Source organism: Kogia breviceps, chromosome 11 (assembly GCF_026419965.1).
Source record: "Kogia breviceps isolate mKogBre1 chromosome 11, mKogBre1 haplotype 1, whole genome shotgun sequence".
Lineage (NCBI taxonomy): Eukaryota > Metazoa > Chordata > Mammalia > Artiodactyla > Physeteridae > Kogia > Kogia breviceps.
Window position 1 is genome coordinate 73,286,963 of NC_081320.1, and position 21,495 is coordinate 73,308,457.

At 40.7% G+C, this 21,495-nt stretch overlaps 1 protein-coding gene across 4 annotated transcripts in view; it reads right to left on the bottom strand.

Moving 5' to 3' along the window:
• Positions 1-4,160: 4,160 nt before the first annotated feature.
• Positions 4,161-21,495, bottom strand: part of RMDN2 (regulator of microtubule dynamics 2) — a 109,428-nt gene continuing 92,093 nt past the window's right edge. For 3 of the 4 annotated variants that reach the window (XM_067007777.1, XM_067007779.1, XM_059078832.2), the window contains exons 9-11: positions 19,808-19,861; positions 19,639-19,719; positions 4,168-9,937 (exon numbers count right to left, since the gene is read on the bottom strand). In XM_067007777.1, coding sequence (XP_066863878.1) covers positions 9,884-9,937; positions 19,639-19,719; positions 19,808-19,861 — 189 coding nt within the window. In that variant the 3' untranslated portion in view covers positions 4,168-9,883. Of the gene's footprint in view, positions 9,938-19,638; positions 19,720-19,807; positions 19,862-21,495 lie in introns of all 4 variants that reach the window. The other variant, XM_059078833.2, reaches the window with a different exon arrangement.

Consider the following 21,495-nt stretch of genomic DNA (forward strand, 5'->3'; position numbering starts at 1 on the left):
TGCATTTGGTTGTGTGTAGTTTATACCTCAATAGGGGACTGAGGCTGACGCATAGGCTGGCAGATGTAGTGCACATTCTGCTTGTGTGGATGATTCTTTTGAGACCTGACTCAATTCACTGGCTCCTCTCTTGATCAAGAACTTCAGTTGGGGTCTAGCTAACTGTGTTCAGGAGAGCATTCCTCCCAGGTCCCATGTGTCCCAAGGAGGGTCCCTGCTCTGACAGCATGTCCAGTCCAAGATGGGGGAGAGAGGTCAGGAGGGGATGTGCAGCTCTCGCTTCCACAGCCCCAGCAAGCTGTCTCCTTTGTAAAGAAGCCCAGTGTTGACCGTACCTAGCTGTGTCAGGGAAAATCCAAATAAACTTTCCCCTCACACTGCAAATTTTTTGCCAACTCGGTGAGCCAATTAGAGCAGTACACGTTTAGGTGGGATTTTCAACTGTGAGATAGATCATAATCTCCATTAAGTATGTTATGAAGCAAATTACAGTTACGGAGCAGTGGAAATTCACATAATTACAACAAAATTAAAAGGAAAACAAAGTATGACTAGGAGCAACATCTTTTGGAGAAATTACCACAACCAGATGTAAGTAAATTGTACCCTAAAGGCACCTTTCCAGGCCATTCCCATGAATTTGACTTGTACAGATCCTAAACTCCCTATCCAAAGCCCATCTTATTTATTTATTTATTTATTGGGTATTCGTTGCTACACGCAAGCTTTCTCTAGTTGCGGCGTGAGGGCTTCTCATTGCGGTGGATTCTCTGGTTGCGGAGCACAGTCTCTAGGCACGTGGGCTTCAGTAGTTGTGGCTCACGGGCTCTAGAGCGCAGGCTCAGTAGTTTTGGCACATGGGCTTAGTTGCTCCGTGGCATGTGGGATATTCCTGGACCACGGCTCAAACCTGTGTCTCCTGCATTGGCAGGCAGATTCTTAACCACTGCGCCACCAGGGAAGCCCTCCAAAGCCCATCTTAAATACTGTTTTCCCGTCCAATGAACCATTTCCTCCACTGTGGGAGACACATGTATGATGTTGGCTAAATCTATCTTTGTTTGTAGAAGTCTAGCTGTTTAGCTGCCTTAAGCACTTTTTAGGTAAATGAAAACAAAAGAAACGGAAACAAAGAGTTAGTTCCTGAAGGACATTAAATCTTACATGGTTTAAGATTGATTGTATGGCTCCGAATATGATTTCTTTCTTCATTGCACAGGTCCCGGGCTGGGAGTCAGAACACCAGGGTCTGGTCCCTACTCTCTCATGAACTAGGTATGTGACCTCCAGCAAATCTAACCTTTGTTCCAGTCCCCTCGATGGTCAGAGAAGGATGGCAGCACTTTCTCAACCTGTCTCAGCAAGTAAAAAGTGTTCATTGAAATATTAGGCATGGTAACACTTGGAAAAATTAAAAGTTTAATACGAATATAAAGCAGGCTTTATTTGGCATTTAAAAGAAAAGTTTTAAAATGTTAGAAACACGATATATGTGCTGTCACTATACGTATACGTTGTAGGACCAGGTCTCTCAAGCAATAAAAATATTCAGTTATCTTCTTATTTTCCAATCTGTTAACAATGAGTGCAAGGGCTAAGTATCCCCCAAAAGCAATACTCACCCCTACCAGGTTGTCAGGGATGGCCCTTTAAATCATTTTAAGCTTCACACTAGAGTATTGCAGGAGTTACTTTATTGCTAAAACAACCGACTGAAAACTAAAGTCTAGAAATGGAATAAAATTAAAATTTCAAAATAAAAAAAGTAATTGAGTCATAGAAACGTCACAAGGACTAACCCTAGTATGTGGTCTGTATTTCATTGAAGGAAGGCTTTGCCAACAAGATAATTAAAATTTTAAAAAGATGTCTGTATTGCTTTTAGGCGAGTACGAGAGCATCTCGAATTTGCAGTGGAAGTGCTGGTCTTCGCATTGCCTCAGGCTTGCTGTCTCTTGTCTGGCCCCTGACCTGCCAGGCTTCTCCATCTCCTGCTCTACCTCTCCCTTCCCTTTGCTCACTTCTTCTCTCTCTCTTTCTCTGCTCTCTCCCTGTCACATCACATCTGAGGATAGAAATGACTCTCCGTTTTCTCTTTTGGGAATCTTGGGAATATGAGAAGTGTTTTTCTCCGTCTTGAGGTGTTTGACTTTCTTAACACTTGTTATGAGAGTCCCTACAGCTAGACAGGCAATGCGAAAGTGAGGGATGGATGGTCCTTGCCTCGCCTGGCTGAAGATCTGATGGATGGGCTAAGAAAGAACCCCAAAAGTGCCCTGCTATTTTGAGGAGGGAGAGAGCACATCTAGTCACGTGGCTCAGGAAGGTTTGGTGGCAGAACTTCCATCACTTGAGCCAGGCCTGGAGTGGCGGGGAGAGATTTCCACAAGTGGGCATGGGGGAGGGAAGGTGGCCCTAGAGGATGAAAAATCCCAAGCCAGAGGGCAGAAGAGCACCAGGCAGGTCTGAGCAACCATCAGTCCAGTCTGGCTGGGACAAAGAGCATGGATACGGTGAGGGGTGAGGGAGGCCTGCTGGAAAGACAGACTAGGTGGGAGCAGGGGGGCACAGGGCATTCTTGAAGGCCTTGCTGAAGACTCTGGCCTTTATGCTGCAGGCAGTTGGAAGAATATGGCGAGATACTGGTATTAGTCTGCTCTTATTTGGGGCACTCACTTGCCTGGCTTTTGCCCACCCCCGCTGCTCCTTGTCCTTCCCCGCCCCCTAAAAGCACCCCAGCCCCTGCACCGGGAAGGCTTGAAGGGCCCCTCAGCCTGTAGTGGATGTGGCGGGAGGGATGATCATTGGGCGGCTTCCAGCCTCCACATCAGTGGCCCCAGTGACAGCTCGCTCCTGGGGCCTGCACTGAGCTTTACACCCTGACTTGGACTCCAAAGAGAAGGATGTGAACAAGGTGCTGCTTGGTCCCCCGCTCAGGGCCCACCACGGTCCGGGCTTCCAGGCTTTCTGGGACCTCCTCACGGCTGGGGTGTGATGCGGCCGGGAACTGGAGGTGACGAGGCCGGGCAGAGCTGGACCAGCGGTGCAGCAGGGCTGCCCAGCCTGGCTCACTGTGCTCCAGGGGTTGGGGTTCTCCCAAGGCTCACTCACCCTGGGGAAGCAGCGCAGCCGAGGAAGCCACCGCACACCACTGGGAACAGCAAGAGAGACTGAGAGGAGCTTTTCTAAACCATTCGAAATGAAAACTAAATGTCAATCCTTCATGCTAGGGGAAAGACCAATGTATCTATCCTATATCCTCTCTATAGAAAATGACGTTAAAAAAATTAACGTCTTAAGATGAAGTGAACAAAGAGTATGTGAGAGAACATAGGAAAAAAGTACCCTAGAGGTGTGCCGCAGAGTTAATAAGTAATAATGATATATTATTTTTCTCGGTGGCATTTGTCAGCTTTTAAAACTTTATAATTGGTGGTGATGTCTCTCATTCTAAATAAAGTTACTTTCATACCTAATTTTGTATTCTTTTTCTTAACCAATACTCCAAATTGGTTTTTTTTGTTTTGTTTTTTGGCGGTACGCGGGCCTCTCACTGTTGTGGTCTCTCCCGCTGCGGAGCACAGGCTCCGGACGCGCAGGCTCAGCGGCCATGGCTCACGGGCCCAGCCGCTCTGCGGCACGTGGGATCTTCCCGGACCGGGGCACGAACCCGTGTCCCCTGCATCGGCAGGCGGACTCTCAACCACTGCGCCACCAGGGAAGCCCAATACTCCAAATTGTATAAGCTTGAGGCTCACAAACTTGGATCAGTCCTTGGATGACTCCGTATTAGCTCAATATGCATGTGATTAATTATGACTGCTGGGTACCCTGAGCTCCTAGGGCTGAAGAACATTAAGGAAATAAAATGCATTTCAAGCAAAGAGACAAAATAAATAACTGAATTGGTAGCTTCACTGGAAAATCACTATCTTCATGACTGGAAGCTTTTAAAAATTAGGACAGACAGTATTAGGCGCCAGACGATTTCCACACTACACCACAGCCTGCCCGATTGGAAGGGGCTGTCAGAGGCACAGTATGTAATGCCATTTCTACCTGTAAGTTTCAGCAGACTATTTTCCCAATCAGGTTTCCCAATTTAAATTAGTTAGGATATGGCAATATAAAGTATTTAAGAAGGAGGAAAGATATACTTTAATTCTCTATATGCAAACTTTATTGGCCAAAATTTAAGAATGCTATATAAAAACAAACAAAAAAATTATCTCAGAGTTCTAACCAAAGTCCAATTAAGTAGTTAATTTCATAGTGCAATTGCTCACCTTGCTTTATTTTATAGAATGGATATATTTGAATATTATAGAAACTTGTTTAAAAAACTAAACTCAATACAGTAGAGTTTGCTACATGCAAAATCATGGTTTATGGGACTGGAAAGTGTCACAGTTACTCTCCAAATTACAATTTCTGTCTTTCAAAATCCAAACCATGGACAATGTATATGAATCAATTGTTTTCAAGATATTGGTCAGCAGGAAAGAAAGGACAGTCAAAGTTAAGCCCTACAATTGACCCAGAACACTGTCTGGAGAGAGTTTCCAGGCAATGGTGCACAGCAGGGAAACCATAAAGGAGTCTCACCACCTTGAGTTGAGGAGACAAATTAATCAACAGAATGCCAATCAAAGTCCCGTCTAGATTTTTTATGTTAGAAATTTAAAAACTGATTCCAAAATTTATATGCAAATGCAAAGAACTTAGAATAGCCAAGAGGAATTAGCAAAGGAACATGCCTGGAGGAATATCTGGTTTCAAGACAGTAGGAAACTAAAGTAACCAACAGAGTGTGGTATTGGCATTATTACTAATAGATCAATGGAACAAAACAGAAAGTACATAAATAGACACACATCTAGATGGAAAATTGACTTTGACAAAGGTGCAAAGGCAAGTCAGTGGAGAAACGATACCCTTTTCAGCAGATGGTGCTGGGACAACTGTATATCCATATACACAACAAATGGACTTCAATCCATAACTCAGACCATATACAAAAATTAACCTAGAATGGGTCACAGATTTAAATGTAAAACCAGAAACTATAACACTTTTAGAAGAAAATATAGGAGAAAATCTTTATGACCTCGGATTAGGCAAAATATTTAGATACAGCACCAAGAACAAGATACATGAACGTATGAATTGTTTTATCAAAATGAAAAACATTTGTCCTGTGAAAGACAGTGTTGGGGAAGACAAGCCACATGGAAAGAAAACACTGGCAAATTACACATCTGATAAAAGACTTCTATCCAGAATATATAAAGAACTCTCAAAATTCAACAAAAAAGAAAACAAGTATCTCAATTAAAATAATGGGCAAAAAAATTGAATAGAGACTTCACCAAAGAAGATATATGAATGGCAAATAAGCACATGAAAAAATGCTCAACATAATTTGTCATTAGGGAAATGCAAATTAAAATCCCAAGTAGATATCACTACACACATAGACTAGCAGCTAAAATGAAGAAGACTGACTTTATTGTATAACAGAGAACTACATTCAATATCTTGTAATAACCTATAATGAAAAATATGTAACTGAATCACTCTGCTGTACATCTGAAGTTAATACAATGTTGTAAATCAACTATACTTCAATTAAAAAAAAAAGAAAAAAAAGGACTGACCAGAACAAGTGTTGTTAAGAAGGTCGAGAAAGTGGAACTCTCATACACTGCTGGTGAAAATGTAAAATCATACTTTGGAAAACAGTTTTGACAGTTTTAAAAAATACTAGACATAAATCAACTATATAATTCAGCCATTCTACTCTTAAGTATCTATCCAAGAGAAATGAAAGCGTATGTCAATTTGAATAATTTATAGAATACTCATATATTTATTTGTAATTATCAAATACTGGAAACTGCCCAAATGTTCATTAACAGGTAAATGGAGGGAAAAAAACTGTGGTGTATGTTATAAAACACCCCTCAGCAATAAAAAGGAATGAACTATTATTACACACTATGACATGAATGAATCTCAAAATAATTATGTTGAGTGAAAGAAATCAGACAAAAAAGAGAGTACATAATGTACAATCCAATTATATAAAAGTCTAGAAAACGCAATTGCTAGTAACAGAATACAGACCTGTGGTTGGAGATGGGAGGTGCAGGGAGAGTCAGGAAAAAGGGGTTGCAAAGGGGCAAACTTCGCTGTTTATTTGTGGTGATAGTTTCATGGAGATATATACATATATCTCAAAACATATCAAAGTGTACACTTTAACTGTACATTTTTTGTATGTCAATTATACCTCAATAAAGCTATTTTTAAAACGTATGATTTGACTTTAGGCATCTAGAGCAAAATATAGGTTTGGGAGCTACAAAAATCATAGAACATCAAGATATTAACTATATTTGGTTCTAAAATGTGACCTTGTCGTTACTTGTGCAGTGAAATATTCTTGTTAATTGCCCAATCAGTAGGTCATATAGTCCATAATAAGGCTCTCCCTACACACACAGATCAAGTGGAACAAGTCATTTACAACAGGTTTCACCATCCTCCCTTTTTTCTCTTTCCTTATCTTGGGCAGAGAAGGTGGAAATATAAAAACAGATTTAATACAAGGCAAGATACACAACAGGCTGTTGGGAATTTATGATGTGAAACCAGAAAATGGGTATCAATATCCAAAAAAACAAGGAAAGATTTTTCTTTGCTCTCTACTTTTCTTTTCCTTCTTTCCTTACTATCCATCTCTACCCCCACCCCGCATTTTTATACCATTTCTGCCTTTCCCTTCCTTCTTTTATTTCCTGCTCTCCTTCCACCTTCTGTCTTTTACTCCCTACACCCCCCCATTTGTTGGCAGGATTGCATGATGGTTCAGATCACAGCTCGGACTCTGGAGCCGACTGCCCGAGTTCAGATCTCATGCTGTGTTAGGCATGGTATTTAATATCCCGTGCTTCAGCTCCCCTATCTGTAAATGGGATAATAACAGAAGTTCCCTCCTCATAGGGTTGCTGTGAGGATTAAATGGGCTAACATAGGCAAAACACTTAGAACAGGTAGAACCATGCAAGTGTTACCATTCTCAGACTTCCTTCCCTCCCTCCCATCCCCCTCCATCTATGCCAAACACATTGGACTCCACTCAGTTAAATGGAAAAGGCCCTGGGTTCAAATATGGGTTACAAAGGCATGAGATTCCAAGACCTGGTACCTCATCCTGGCTCAGTCACTCACCAGTTCTCTTAGATATCAGAGAGTATACAGTTTACCGGTAAAACGAGAAGGCTAGTCTAGACGATTGTCTCTACGGTCTCACCCACCTGTTTATATGGCTTTTTATAATTCAGAAGTATGCAAAAATTATCAGATGAAAAGCTTTCGACAACTTTTAGGCACTACAGAGACTTTCATGTTACAATGAAGGATATTCAGTACTTAGAAATATAACTAACATTGCAAATTACATGGACATGACAATTGTTAAAATTTTAGTGGAACACTGCGTTACTTCTTTAATGTTTTATGAGAAATTTTAACATGCACCTTATTATCTTCTGAAATCAAACACATTCAAGAAGTTCTGGATCAGAACTCCCCCTTCCCAAAGCCATGTGCGAACTCTCTTGAAAGTTTAGGAGTTTGTGTACTTTGTCTGTGGTGCAGGCTGTGCCACTGGCTTGGCCTTGGTGATCCACCAGGAGAAATTGTTTCAGAAACACTCGGCAGCTATTCTGTCTTCTCCCAGGTCAGCAGAATGAATGCTGAGTGAAGCAACTACAGAAGGAGTTCACAGTGGTTCACTGTGTGAAATTCACTGGAGTAAGTGAAAGAATTTACATATAATGCTGCCATCCGAAAACACTACTCAGCTTTTAAAAGGTGGGGAGGTGGATTTAATGTGGAAACTGTCTTTAGCTGGCTTCATCACACATAGATGCTTTGATTTTATGACTTGATGAAGACTAGCTATGACCAGGCGAGACCCTGGAATGGAGCACAGAACACGGCTTTGATGTTAATTTGAAGGGGATATGGTATTACCATCGTGAGGAGGGAGATTTCCTCCATTAACCTCCTACTGAAAAATCTGTCCAATGTGTCAGAAATTAACAAGATTGTAAAGATTCAAGTAACTTTGAGAAATGTTACACTCCTATTGGGTCAAGTCCTTATTCAGAAACTGATCACTCAATCAAGGGACATCAACTTGTCCACTGAAGACATACTGACTACAGGGACCAAATGGGAATTCTGTTAAAACAAGATTGATGAGGCCTTGTTATGTTTCAATTATGATCTCAAGTCCCACCATCACCAAAGAGCATTCCCGCTGTTTCTCATAATTCTTAGCGGAAGTCTTTATACCACTCTGCTGGAATGAGCTGCTCCTACAAAGCCTACAACGTGGTTGATTCTACATTATTTTCTGCTGCTAGAATCACCTGTCTCGACTTGCACATTCACCTAGCTGTTTAGAGATAGCCAGAGGTAGCCATGGCCTTGTGGATACTGTGTACCCATGAGGGTACCTGTAAAACTCTTGTCCCTTCCAGCTAGTAGTTTCAGTGTTAGACCAATTGTCAGAGTTTGGGCAAGAATCAGTTGGATTGATTTAGGTATCTCGATGGGCCATTATAAAAGACAAGAGGGAGAAACTAGCTCAGTTTGATTAACTGGTATCACTAAGTCAAGGCTTGAAATTGAGTGCATAAGTGTGTATGTGTGTCTGTGCATTTGGGATAGCAAACAGTAAATTTAAGCTTTGATCTGATTTCCAGGATAAGGCTGGTTAAAGGGTAGTGGGGAATCTAGAAATCACTGCTAGGTAAGTTCAATTTAAAAATTCTTTTAGTTTAATTATTAAAATTGGGAAATATTAGAAATCAAACATAACTCCACAGAAATATGAACAACTACCAGGTTAGTGTATTTCTAATAGATGATTTTCTACACACATTTTCATATAGTTGAGATCATGTGCATATACTAATTTGTCTTCTACTTGAACTTAAGATTGCATTTTCCTAGGTCATTTTTGAAATTATTTCTAATGTCAAATTAATATTCTATTACAGTTTTATTCAAATATGGTTAACTGTTTTCTTACTGCTGGACACAGTGTTTTGCTGTAAAAAATAATGCTGTTATGAACATTTGTGCATAAGTGTACCTTCTCTCTTTAAGATTATATCCATAAAATGAAATTACCAGATTAAAGAGTTTACATATTTTTAAGATTCTAGATACATTTTACCAAATGTTTGTGTCAAAATGCCCTCCCGGCAGCAGTGTATGAGAATGGTCCATCTCATGGCATCACTGCCAGCATTGAACGTTTCTTTAAAGAAAAAAAGAAATCCTTGCTAATTTGATGGTAAAACAGTATCTTATTGTAATTTTCTTCACATTTTTAAAATTACTAGTTATATTTCCTCTTTTGTTTTTCCTCTCCTATCAACAACTTGTTCATGTCCTTTGCCTTTTTTTCCATTTTTCATTCACATTAATGAAATTATTTTATTTTGTAAAGTCACCATTGAAGCAGCAATAAAACACTCACTTGAGTTCATTTTATTGAACTGACTTAACTATTTTACTTCAAGAAATATTCTGAAGACTATAGTTTAATAGGGAAAATATAAAGCGTACATGTTTAAAGATCATTTTGTAGTGACATTATAGGAAATAGATTCCTTCAAATAACATGATTAGTTTTGTAGTGCTACTAGTGGAATGCATTCTGCAGAAACATGGTTTTGCCTTGATATCTGAGCATATTACCCTTACATCAAAAAAGAAAAAAGGATAATAAAAAAACCACAACTTTGATTAGTTTAACTTTTAGAAGACCACATGTGATTTGTTGAAGAGCAAGTTCTTTTATTTACCTCTTCAAGGAAGTGTTTATTTTTTTCACCTCTTTCTGTGCATCTTTATCCTATAAAGAAAATACAAATACACAAAAAGATTTCACACATTCAACCTCATACTCTAGGTACTTTGAAGTAGACTTTTGTTGAATGAGGGAATACTCTTTTAAAGACCATTACAAAGAAACTGTGCATTTCTTAGGACCAGGCATGATTCAGATCTCTGAAAATGTTAAGTGATGTGGAGAGTGATTTCCAGGCTCTTCCTCCAGCTGGTCTGGAGTGGTGGATACAGGAAGGTGAGCCCCTTCTATAGAAGCTGACACACTGGATCCACCAGCGTGTTAATGATAACACTGTTTTCTTCTTCAACTATAACATGTGGAAGAGGTCCTGGCCCTAGCAGCAGAATTTGAAGAAATCTGAGATTCCTCTGTAAGATCCAGACAAGATTCCACTACAAGACCCAAACTACCTACTTTATCAGGTAGTTTATATTTAAGATTAAAAATCATGTAATATGTTTTATAGGACTCCACATGTGTTATTTCCTTAAAACAAGTGTGGAAGTTAGGAAGAGTGGAAACAAATTCTGATGGTAAGGTACTCCTATGCGCTTTTGTGTTTAACAGACACTTACTGAGCATCTATCAGAAAGGATTTAAGGAATGTTAACACATTTGAAATAAACAGATGAGGAAAACTGGACAAGGTAGATTTTGGAAGTAGTTGTTAGCCAGATTTCTTTAAAAACTGAAAGTTCTTCAATAGTTTTAATCATAAACATTAACACACTGATTCTACTGTAGTGTCTGATCAACTAGAAGTATACCTTCTATCAAATCAGTATTTTTGAAGGTTGTAAGAAAATATGGTTAATGAATCTATGATAGTGATGCATTATTTAAAATAACTTATAAAAAGCCATAATTCATGTTTATCTTTGTAATCCTAGGGCCAGCTCAGTGCCTGGCACCTAGAAGACCCTAAATAAATGCCTGTAAAACAAGTGGTTAGACACCAGAGCTCAGTAACAATTTCCCAAATCTAGGAACTAATTTCTTATAGATGATGTAGATGTAGACGAGAGACTTATTTCAACTAGATGCCTAAAGAAATGAATATGCTCAAACTACAATAAAAGATTTAAAATTAGGATCATGGCTTAGCAATATTTGCCCTCAGGCACCACAGAGAATTCCTTCAACTCCCACCGAGTCCAACTGCCAACACACACACACACACACACACACACACACACACACACACACACACACACACACACACACACCTCCCATTTTACCTCCTTCCCAGGGCTTCCACCTAAGTCTTTAATTAATTTACTTTTTTAATGGATAGAGGACACTGGCAGTGCCTTTTAGCTTAAAAAAAACCCCACCAACTAAAACCAGCACCTCCAGTCATGCTTTCCTCTGTCACTGCCCAAAATGTACCCCCTTCAGACCATGAATCCTCTTCAGTGCTCACCCCAAAACCGCTCCTCTCTAGTCTCTCTTCCCTGACTCAACCTCACACTCTTCCCCCTTTTCCCAGACAGAGCTCCCTGGAACCCCTGTTAGAAGGCTTGTTTTGAAGTCATTTCTGCATAACCAGCAATGTATTTGCTAAAAGAATATTTCTGAGGGGCTCGGGAAGAGGATGAGGGAGTGGTTAGAGCCAATGGTAGAGGATAATTGCTCTCGACCATTTCTTATAGCTGTTAACAAACTCCTGGTCACTCTCCTTTTACTTTTATTTTTTATGACTTTGGTGCCTTGATCTCCACACCGAGTTCTGCCACCACTGTTGGAGACTTCACTGTTCCCATGGCCCGTGTATCCCAGCCTTTTAGAAGGGTGTCTCCTCACCTTCCCCACCACCCCCACGAGTGCACCCTGGGCTGTGTCAGACCTAAAACTGCTCCACCTCTGAAACAGGCATCCTGTTCTCTGAACACTGCCTATCTTTTGGGGTCATTTATCCAATTACACTCAATACATTAATTTTTCAACCTTCAATAGGTTCATGGAGCGGTTTTTTCCTCCTTGTTCTCTATCAGCTTTCTCCTGCTTTGACTTATTTTCTACCCACCTTAGGTTCCATACCCACCTACTCTCACTCAAAGACTAAAACCCTTTCTCCCCTGGGGCACTTACCCTGGTTCACTACAAATCTACAAACCCACAAACCCATTGATTCCTCTATCTAGCCTGTGACAAAAGGACAGGACCTTAATGTGCTTTGGATCCCACCATCTCCGGCTTCCTGGTGACCTAATTCTATCAGTTATCTCCCCCTTCTCTAGTCTTTCTTGAACCCTTCCTTCTTTCCTGGATCTTTCTCATTACTATTTAAGTATGCTCCTAGATTTTCCATCCAAAACAAAACTATTTCTCAATTCAAGCACTGCTTTAACTTCTACCTTACATCTCTCCTCTCTTTCCCATCAAATTATTGGACCAGTGTCTGCACATACTGACTGGATTTTCTCACCTCTAGTGCTCTGCACTCTGTTGCCTCCTATACTGTTCCACGGAAACAGTCTGGGTTAAGATCACCAACGACATAGGCATCATGAACTTCATCTGCTCATTACAGTCTTGACTTCCCTAGAGTGTCGACAGAGTTGACCACTTCCACCATCCCTTGGATTCTGGAGTCCTGTCATCTTTGGCCACTTCTTTCAATTTCATTTGTAGGTTTCTTTTCCTCCCATTACACTGGAGTTTCTCAGGGTTGATCCTTTGCCCTCTGCTTTTCACACACTACATAACCTCTCTGGATGATCTCTGCCATACTTGTGGTTTTAGACATTTATATGCCAAACATTCAATCACTTAATGGATCTGAAAATCTCAAAAACACAAACTCCAAATGTCTAAAACTGAACTCTCTGTCTACCAAATCTGGTTCTCCAATATTCCCTGTAAAGGGTACTGCCACCTGCCCTGGTCAGGTTCCCATGCCAGAAACCGAGATGTCATTCTTGAGTCCTTCATCTCTGATATCCAAGTCCTGTAGACAATACTACCTACAAATCTGTTGAATCAGTCCTCATCTCTTCACTCCTCACTGCCATCATCTTGGTCCAGGTCATCACCTCATGTTTGTGTCACTGCAGAAGTTATCTAAATGGTATTCCAACTTCCAATTCTGCTCCCCTCCCATCCAAGTCAATCCCCACATGGTAGCTATTGTGTCCTTCTAAAAATCTCATTGTGTTACTTGCTGCTTAAGACCCTCTAATGGTTTTCTCTTGCTTTTAAGAAAAAGGTATACAAGGCTCTCATCTCTTCTCTCTCTCAAGAACTCAACATTTCAGCAATATTGTACACTTGATACGTGCTTTTTCACATATTTCTCAATTCCAAGCCTTTCTATTTCTATTTAATACAATATGGTGTGTATACCACCTGTATCAGTATCACCTGGGATATTTGAATCACTTATAAACTGTGCTTATTTGTCCAAGTTTCCACTCACCCTTGCCATGTGGGTACATATTTAAACACAAATAGAATAATTAGAACACATGTTTTGTATTCTACATTTTTTCCATTACATTAAAAGCTATTTTCTGATTAAACAAAGTCCTTGTAAATATGTTTAGAGCTGCGTCAAAATTGAAACTGATCAGCTGATCAACAGCGATGCAGTAAAGGAAAATGCCTCAATTACTCACCATAATGTTTCATGATTTTTTTAAAGACGAATACCCATGTATTAGATTTTTCATCAACAACTCTTATTAATCTACTGAAGAGGTATTATCACATTGTTTATTACATCTCACCAAAATCTGCATTCAACTTTTCTAAGAATGCATCACAGTTCTACATCTTTACATCGTATTATTTTTAGTAATATGTCATTTGGCAGAAGTCTAATTATATGTTGAATTGTGTACTAAAGGGTTCTCCTTGATAGAGTATTTTTTTCCCCCGAGTATGAATTTTCTTATATAAAATCCAGATGAAGGTATTTCTACATTGACTTAAGGCCTAAGGAACTGCCAAGTGTGAGAACTTTAAGGCTGACTAAGGTGAGATCATTTCATTCACGACACTGAGAGTGTCTGATACAGTAAAAGTCCTCACATGCCCTGGAGTGCTGCTCTATGAGTAATGGGTTTCCCATGTTTATTTCATTGAATTGCTTCTCCAGCATGAACTGTCTGGTATTTCCCAAATGGCTTCCTCCTCCTGGTAAAGACTTGCTGCGTCCCTTCCTGTTTGACTCTGAGTTTTCTGTGCAGACCAAGGCTTGAGAGATGGCTGAAGGCTGCAGCGTTTCTCCCCTGTGTGAACTCTCTGGTGTCTATAGAGGTTAGAGCTGGGACTGTAGGTTCCTCCAAATTCATTACGTCTCTAGGGTTCCTCTCCGGTGTACGCTGTTTCATGGCTAAGGTCAGAGCGTCAACTAAAGGCTTTACTACATAGATGATATTCTTATGGCTTCTCTGCAGTGTGATTCACTTGTGTCATCTGAAGGATGAATTATTACTGGAGGCATTTCCATAAAGATCGCAAAGGGTTTGTCTCTGGTGCGAACAAAAGGTAGCTCTCTGGCTAAAGTGTTTCCCACATTCGTTACATTTACGGGGCTTCTCTCCAGTGTGAGTTAACACTTGTTGAGTCAATGTGGAGCTGTGAGTGAATATTTCCCCATTCTCATTATATTCAGAGAACTCCTCTCCAGTGTGAAATCTCTGCTACTGGGGAGATGAGAGACTGTTCAAGGTTTGTCCACATCCATTCATCTATTCATTCTGCTACATATGAATTTTATGTTCATTCATTCATTGATAACGTCTAGTTAAAGTCTTTGCCACACTGGTTACTTTCACAGGGTGTGTGACTCTCCTGCAGGTACAGAAGTCTTCTCCTTTGCAGCATGTCCACTGTATAGTTATCTGAGTAATTTTGAGGCCTTCACTATGTTTCAAGCACTTGATGTTTGACCATATTTATGCAAACGTCCTCTTATAAGAACCCGGACTACGGTTGTGAGCTCAGGTTACTCCTTTCTTCCCCAAATTCAAACTATCCAAACCTTTCTGCCGAGACAGCACACTTTCACCTCAAATTGAAGTCATGAGATTGTTCTGCATTCCTCCGTTACCCCACTTGCAGATCAGTTCTAATGTAGAGAAACAGACCTCACCCTCACGAACTTATCGTGACATTAGATGGCTCCTTCCTGCAGACGTTCTGCAGGGAAGTTATGTCCTAGTTTTTAAGACTTTCCAGCCTAGACTCTGGCCTTGGGGAAATCTTCTCCCTCCCCCACCTCAGCTCTTCCCCTTGAACCAACTGGGAAGTCACATCTGATTTTCAGAGCTCATACCCAAGGGAGACCCAATGACTGATGTTTTCTAGCATCATGTCTCTGTATGGCTTCCCCTGAGATGAGACCAGCAGGCCCATTCTTTCTGAGTAAAGTCCACAGCCATGTCCTCAAAGGTCATCCCTTCCTGTGGTTGCAATGCCAAGAACCCAGCTACCACCTGCCTTCCTCTGTTTTCTTACCCAGGGACAGTCTGAGCACTAAGCCGGCAGAGCAGAACTCAACGGACAGCAACCTGACTGAGTCACATTGATAGTGAGGTTGCTGTCATCACGCTCTGCAGCATGGCGCTTCTTTCTCTCTAGAAAAAGGACAGGAATCCATATTTTTAACAAGCCCCCCCATACCCAAGAAAGTCTTAAAGATTTAAACCATTGGTTTTAAATTCTAATTTCCTTAGAATCTCAGGTTACCTAACAAAACCTCAGGAAGGCCTTTCTTAGCCTCCGGTCCAGGTTGCAGTCCCAGTTTTATTTTCTCATAAACCTCTGTGCTTTTATTTCCATTACACTCACCACACTTTATTGCTATTACTTATTCAGTGCCTGCCTTCTCCACTGGACTACAGAATTCATGGTGGCAAGGACAGGATCTGTTCTTTTTCCTCACTGTATCCCAAGCCTCTGGCAGAGCATCACCATATTTGCAAGATAAATGAATAAAGGTAACCTTTTTCACTCACTCAAACACACATTCAAAAACATAGATTTATTTGATCTGAAAGAGTCAGAAAATATTATGTTTTGATTAAATACATCAATGCTCTCTGCTACAGAGATAAATAAGAGAGAGACTCATTTATATTAAATCATTATGCTCTAAGCATTTGGGTAATGATTTATCAAACATCAACTTTACTAGACTGCATACTGGTTAAAAATAACTGATCCCAAACTGATGCAACATCATCAGTTACTTTAAGAAAATTAATTACAAGGAAGGCTAAGAAATTTCTTTAAGGTATTTTTAAGATCAATTTAAAGAATACAGCTAAGGCCATTATATACTGAGAAAGCTTAAGAAATAATATATTTCGAATGCAGATGAATAGAAGGTAGGAGACAAAAGAGTAGAAATGGGAGGGTGTAAACAGAGTAACATTGCCTGCCTATAATTCACGAAATGTCTATTCTGACAGTGGGAAAGTCCACTCTGTCCACTCTGAAATGGCTTTATTAATTTTTTTAATATATAGGAAGAATTAATTCTCCAGGCATGGATAGCACAGATGAGTTAATGCATAAGATATACATTTAAACCAGAAAGAAATAGGCAAATATGAATTTCTAACACTGGACCACACTGCTGGATTTTGGTAAGTGATCCAGCCACCCCTCTGAGTTGTAGCATCCCTAGAAGAGGAAGACAGGTGAAGAGTTGTGGACTAACTATACTTTCTAAACTTACCTGAAAAGCCGATGTCTTAATTAAGATAATCAAATATGAGGTCTTAATTAAGATAGAACATTTAAAGTAGGACTAGGATTTTAGGGAATTCCTTGGTGGTCTAGTGGTCAGGACTTGGCATTCTCACTGCCGGGGCCCTGGGTTCGATCCCTGGTTGGGGAACTAAGAACCCACAAGCTGCGTGGTGCAGCCAAAAAAAAAAAAAAAAAATTAGGATTTTATTATTAAGAGTGGTTACTAAGGAGAGTGATGATTCTCAATCTATAGAACAGGTTGCAAATGCAGCCCAGGACTTAAACTACAGGTAATTTCAAAGACAACTACACCACTTGCTAAATATAAAGAAGTTCTTTACTTTCTGCCCTCCCAGAGGCATCTTCTCCCTGTGGTTGTTCCTGGTACATTGTATTAATTGTCCAATAAGAGTTTGTTTGCCTTAGAAGAGTGATTAATGTCACTTCAAAATATAACAATTTTAAAATAGTTTTTTTCTTTACCGGATTAGCACATCTCTCATTGTAGCACAACATATCACACAATGCTTTTTCTATTTGCGCTTTCTCAGTGTGCTCTGAGTCAGTAACTGGGACTCTCCCTCCAGTCAAACAATTTTCAGGCTGCCACGGTTGTCGTTATTTCACTCAGTGATCATTCCCACACTGCCTCAGACACAGGGAGCCCTTTTATTTTAAAAGAGGGAATGGGGCTTCCCTGGTGGCGCAGTGGTTGAGAGTCCGCCTGCCGATGCAGGGGACATGGGTTCATGCCCTGGTCCGGGAAGATCCCACATGCCGCGGAGCAACTAAGCCTGTGCTCTAGAGCCCACGAGCCGCAATTACTGAGCCCGCGTGCTGCAACTACTGAAGCCTGTGCGCCTAGAGCCGGTGCTCCGCAAAAAGAGAAGCCACCGCGATAAGAAGCCCATGCATCACAACGAAGAGTAGCCCCCCGCTCGCTGCAACTAGAGAAAGCCCGTGTGCAGCAACGAAGACCCAACACAGCCAAAACTAAGTAAATTAAAATAAAGAAATTTATGTTTTAAAAAAGAAGAACTATGAGAACTTGGTGACTGGGTAGACATCTGGGTTGGGGGGCTGAGGGATAAGGATGTGTCAAGGATCATTCCCAGCTTTTCTAACTGGGTGGGTGGAGGTGCTATTTACTAAGAGGGGCAGATGAAGGAAGAGCAGATGCAGAGGCCTGATGACTAGTTGAGTGTGAGATGTCTATGAGTCATCCAAGCAGGGATGTCAAGCAGGACGTTGGATAATCAGGTCCAGACTCAGAGGAGAGGTCTAGAGACGCAAATTTGAGGACCCCTGGCAGGTATGTAGTATTTGAAGCCATGGAGGATAGGTTTGGCAGGTAGGGAGGAGGAAAGGGGAGAAGACTTAGGGCCCAAGGATCAAACCCTGAAGCTGCTCAATATTAGCCCTCCTGTGACAGCGCTCAATGTCATGCATAAACATTTGCATATCAAACCAGGTACCTCACTATCATATTGTATTTTAATCTCATATTCTAATAAGAATGCATAGACACTCAGTTTAAAAGGACTGCATGTAACCCAAACTGGCATCGTTCAGGAGAGGTGTAAAAGACAGTAGGGTCCCCACCACTAACACGGAGCAAGCCACGAGAGAGACAAAATCTGTTTCCTGCTGAAAAAGTTACACAAACTGTCTTTTAGATAAAGAGTGCTGTTTTACATTTCCTATTCACCAATGGAGCCAACTAGGGATTAGAGTTAGAAGGATCATGAACCCCGTAGGAAATCCCAAACATAGAAACAGGCCAGGCCCTTGCACAGGTGGCTGCTGATGAGTCCTGTATAGAGACACAGGCATCCCTGAACCTGGAAGGTCCTGGGCAGGTCTTGTTTCACTTCCCCTTTCCAGACTTATTTCCCATGACTGCCCTGAATACTCCTTCCACTGCAGGCAAACAAACCTTTGCTTTTCCACCTCTGCGCTTTTGTTCACGGCCCGTGACGTGCTTCGCCCACAGCTCCACGTTATATACGTCTTTCCAGGTCCACCTCTGCTGCTATCTGACCTCTTCCAGGTGGAAATAATTTCCCCCTTTTCAATATGTAACCAATTCATAACCAATTATTTGTACCTCTCTGAGCACTTCATGCTTTCTACCCTGAGCTCCCTTTTATTTGGATATTTACCTTATGTTCCCTTCTAGGCTACAAGCTCCTAGAGGGCAGTGGGCATGTCTTATGTGTTTATGTTCCAGATCACAACAAACGCTGAAGCCTGTATTGCTCCGACAGAGAAGAGGAGGAATACTTATTTCTGAGGCATTTCTATCCAGTTGTGATTCACAGGCTGATAATGTTTATGTGCTATGAGAAGGGAGCAGGAAAACATTTATTCATTTCCTTTTGTTCCCGCAATTCCAGTATACAGGAACACAGACTGAATTGTTAATGCTGTGAAACTCCTAAAACTTACAGCACATCCAGAATTCCGAATTAGCGGGAAAAAGGCAAGAAGCAATGCGACACCTTCTTTTCAATTAATGGTGTTCAAAGACCAAGAAAATGTTAGTACATACTTTTAGTCCTCTTCATGGCCTTGGACAGTCACGGCCTGCTGTGCGCTGGGGATTGACAGTGGCAACTGCACAGAGCCTCCTCCTGCTGTAAGGCGGCAGCCTGTCTAGCTTGTTTGCTGCCTACCCCAGTTTAATCACCAGCTCCCCAGAATTACGCTGTCCTCCATCCTCCCTCGTAGGCCTCTTCCCACTCCCGGCTGTGTAACACCTAACATGCATCACAATGTTTTAACTGCTAGCCCACGATTTGTGTGCTCCTTAAAGATACAAGGGGTCTCCTGGGGAAGGGTTACCTATAGCAATTTTTAAAACGTCATAGTACATGTGAAATCCAAGTCAAAATGTTTTAGGATAGCAAAAAACTCCACATGTATCTAAGCCAGTTGTTCACATTTGAGGCTGGAATCGTACTAATAAAATAATAGTGCTCCTTGTCACCGTGTGGACTTACCTCTTTGGTAACACAAGGAAGCAACACTGCCATATTACAGAACTTCTCAGCAGTATCTGTTTGTTCAAGATCAATATAACACTAGAAATGAAAAAATAATCAATATGAAGCGTAATCACATTTTTGTGTAATGAGGTCAAAGTGATCTTAAAACTGTGGTCTTCATTACCTTGGCCAAGAACATGTAATTGGACTTAGAAAACCCAGGGTGTAGTTCTTCGACCTGATTTTCAGAGAAAACAGAAAAGAGAATAACGGAAATACTAAAACAATAAGTAAAGAAGATATATTTCAATAAATCAGACATTAACCAAATTGCCCTAAGAATTTAGGATGGCTGTGTCACATGTGAATCATTTTATTAGCTCAAGTATCTTTTGGGTAGAAATATAGATTTTGAGCTTATCCAATAAAATAGAATTATTATTGTGGTCATAAAGCTTACAAAGCAATGAGATACTTTAAGATTTTGGGATTCCTTTATATAACCATCTTCCTCACTTCCCCTTCTCTATCTTTTGTGTTTTTTCTTTCAGGGACAAAACAACTGGTGATACACTCTCCCCAGGACAAGTCCCTATAATCTCTTTGGGAAGCAAGAGTAGAGCATGACTGGTATCACATGGCAAGCATCTTCCACTACATTAATATATGATTTCTTATGATTTCAACACATTCCATATGAGCTGAATAATAACTGAGGTCCATCACATCAAGTTATTTTAAAGAAAACACAGATGCTTAAAATAACTAGTCCAAGTAGCAGACCTCCTTGCAGATTTTAATAAGTGGGCATTATAAAGGTACTTTACCCCTCATCTACTAATGTCTTATGTACCAGTTCCTTTTCTCTATCTCTGGTAAATAAGAATTCCACCAGGTATATTGTGTTGCTACTAGAGAGCACTTCTTAGAACCTAAGTCAATCTTTGCATCGGAGCCAGGTTTTGCTGTTGTAAAGGTCTATGCAAGGAAGCTCCCAACCCGACCCGGCCCCCAACACAGAGGGACACAGAACCCAAAAGAAGGATACTTTAAAAAATTTATAAAAATATGCTTGTTTTACAACACACTAACAATCCAGACATTTCCAAAATTAAAAAGTGAAAGTTCCTCGGTTAGAATCTTATTCTCAATTACGATCTCAGCCCCCAGGGGTAACCACTTACCAACAGTTTGACAAATGCATCCTACAGACATTTTACCAAGCAGAGGAACCCGCCCCCTCCAAAGGGAACTGATTTTTGAAAAAAAACTTTTTAATGGGACCATTTCCTACATATTGGTCCAAAACTTTTTCCCCACAACATACCACAGATACATTTTTGTGTTCACATACAAGATCTCCCTCATTGTTTCTAAGAGCTGCATTTCACACTACACATATACCATAATTAAATTAAGCATTTTCCCTTAGACATTTAGACTTATTTTTCACTATTACTAATAATGATCAGCGAACATACTTGTTCCTATATGCTTGTGTGTATGTGATTACATGTGCAGGAGAGATTCCCAGAAGTTGAACTGCTGAGTCAGAGGATACATACATTTTAAGGATATACTAATGGAGGGAAAAGCAAGACCTAGGGTGCTGAGGAGCGTTCCAACACCTTACACGAGCACATCCCTTGTAAAGGCCATTTACTCTCTACAGAACCCCAAAGAGAAGGGTCCTGGGAGGAAGAGGAGGACAAAATCTCTTGAGTTGGGAAGCCAGACTGGGTGTACCTCTTTCAGACCGAGCAGATGAACAGCATGCGGATCTGGCCTAGAACCTGCTAGTGAAATCAGCAAGGCTGCTGACAGACTGAAGGAAGTCCAGTCCTGGCCAGAGTCTTGAAAGTCCTATAGAGC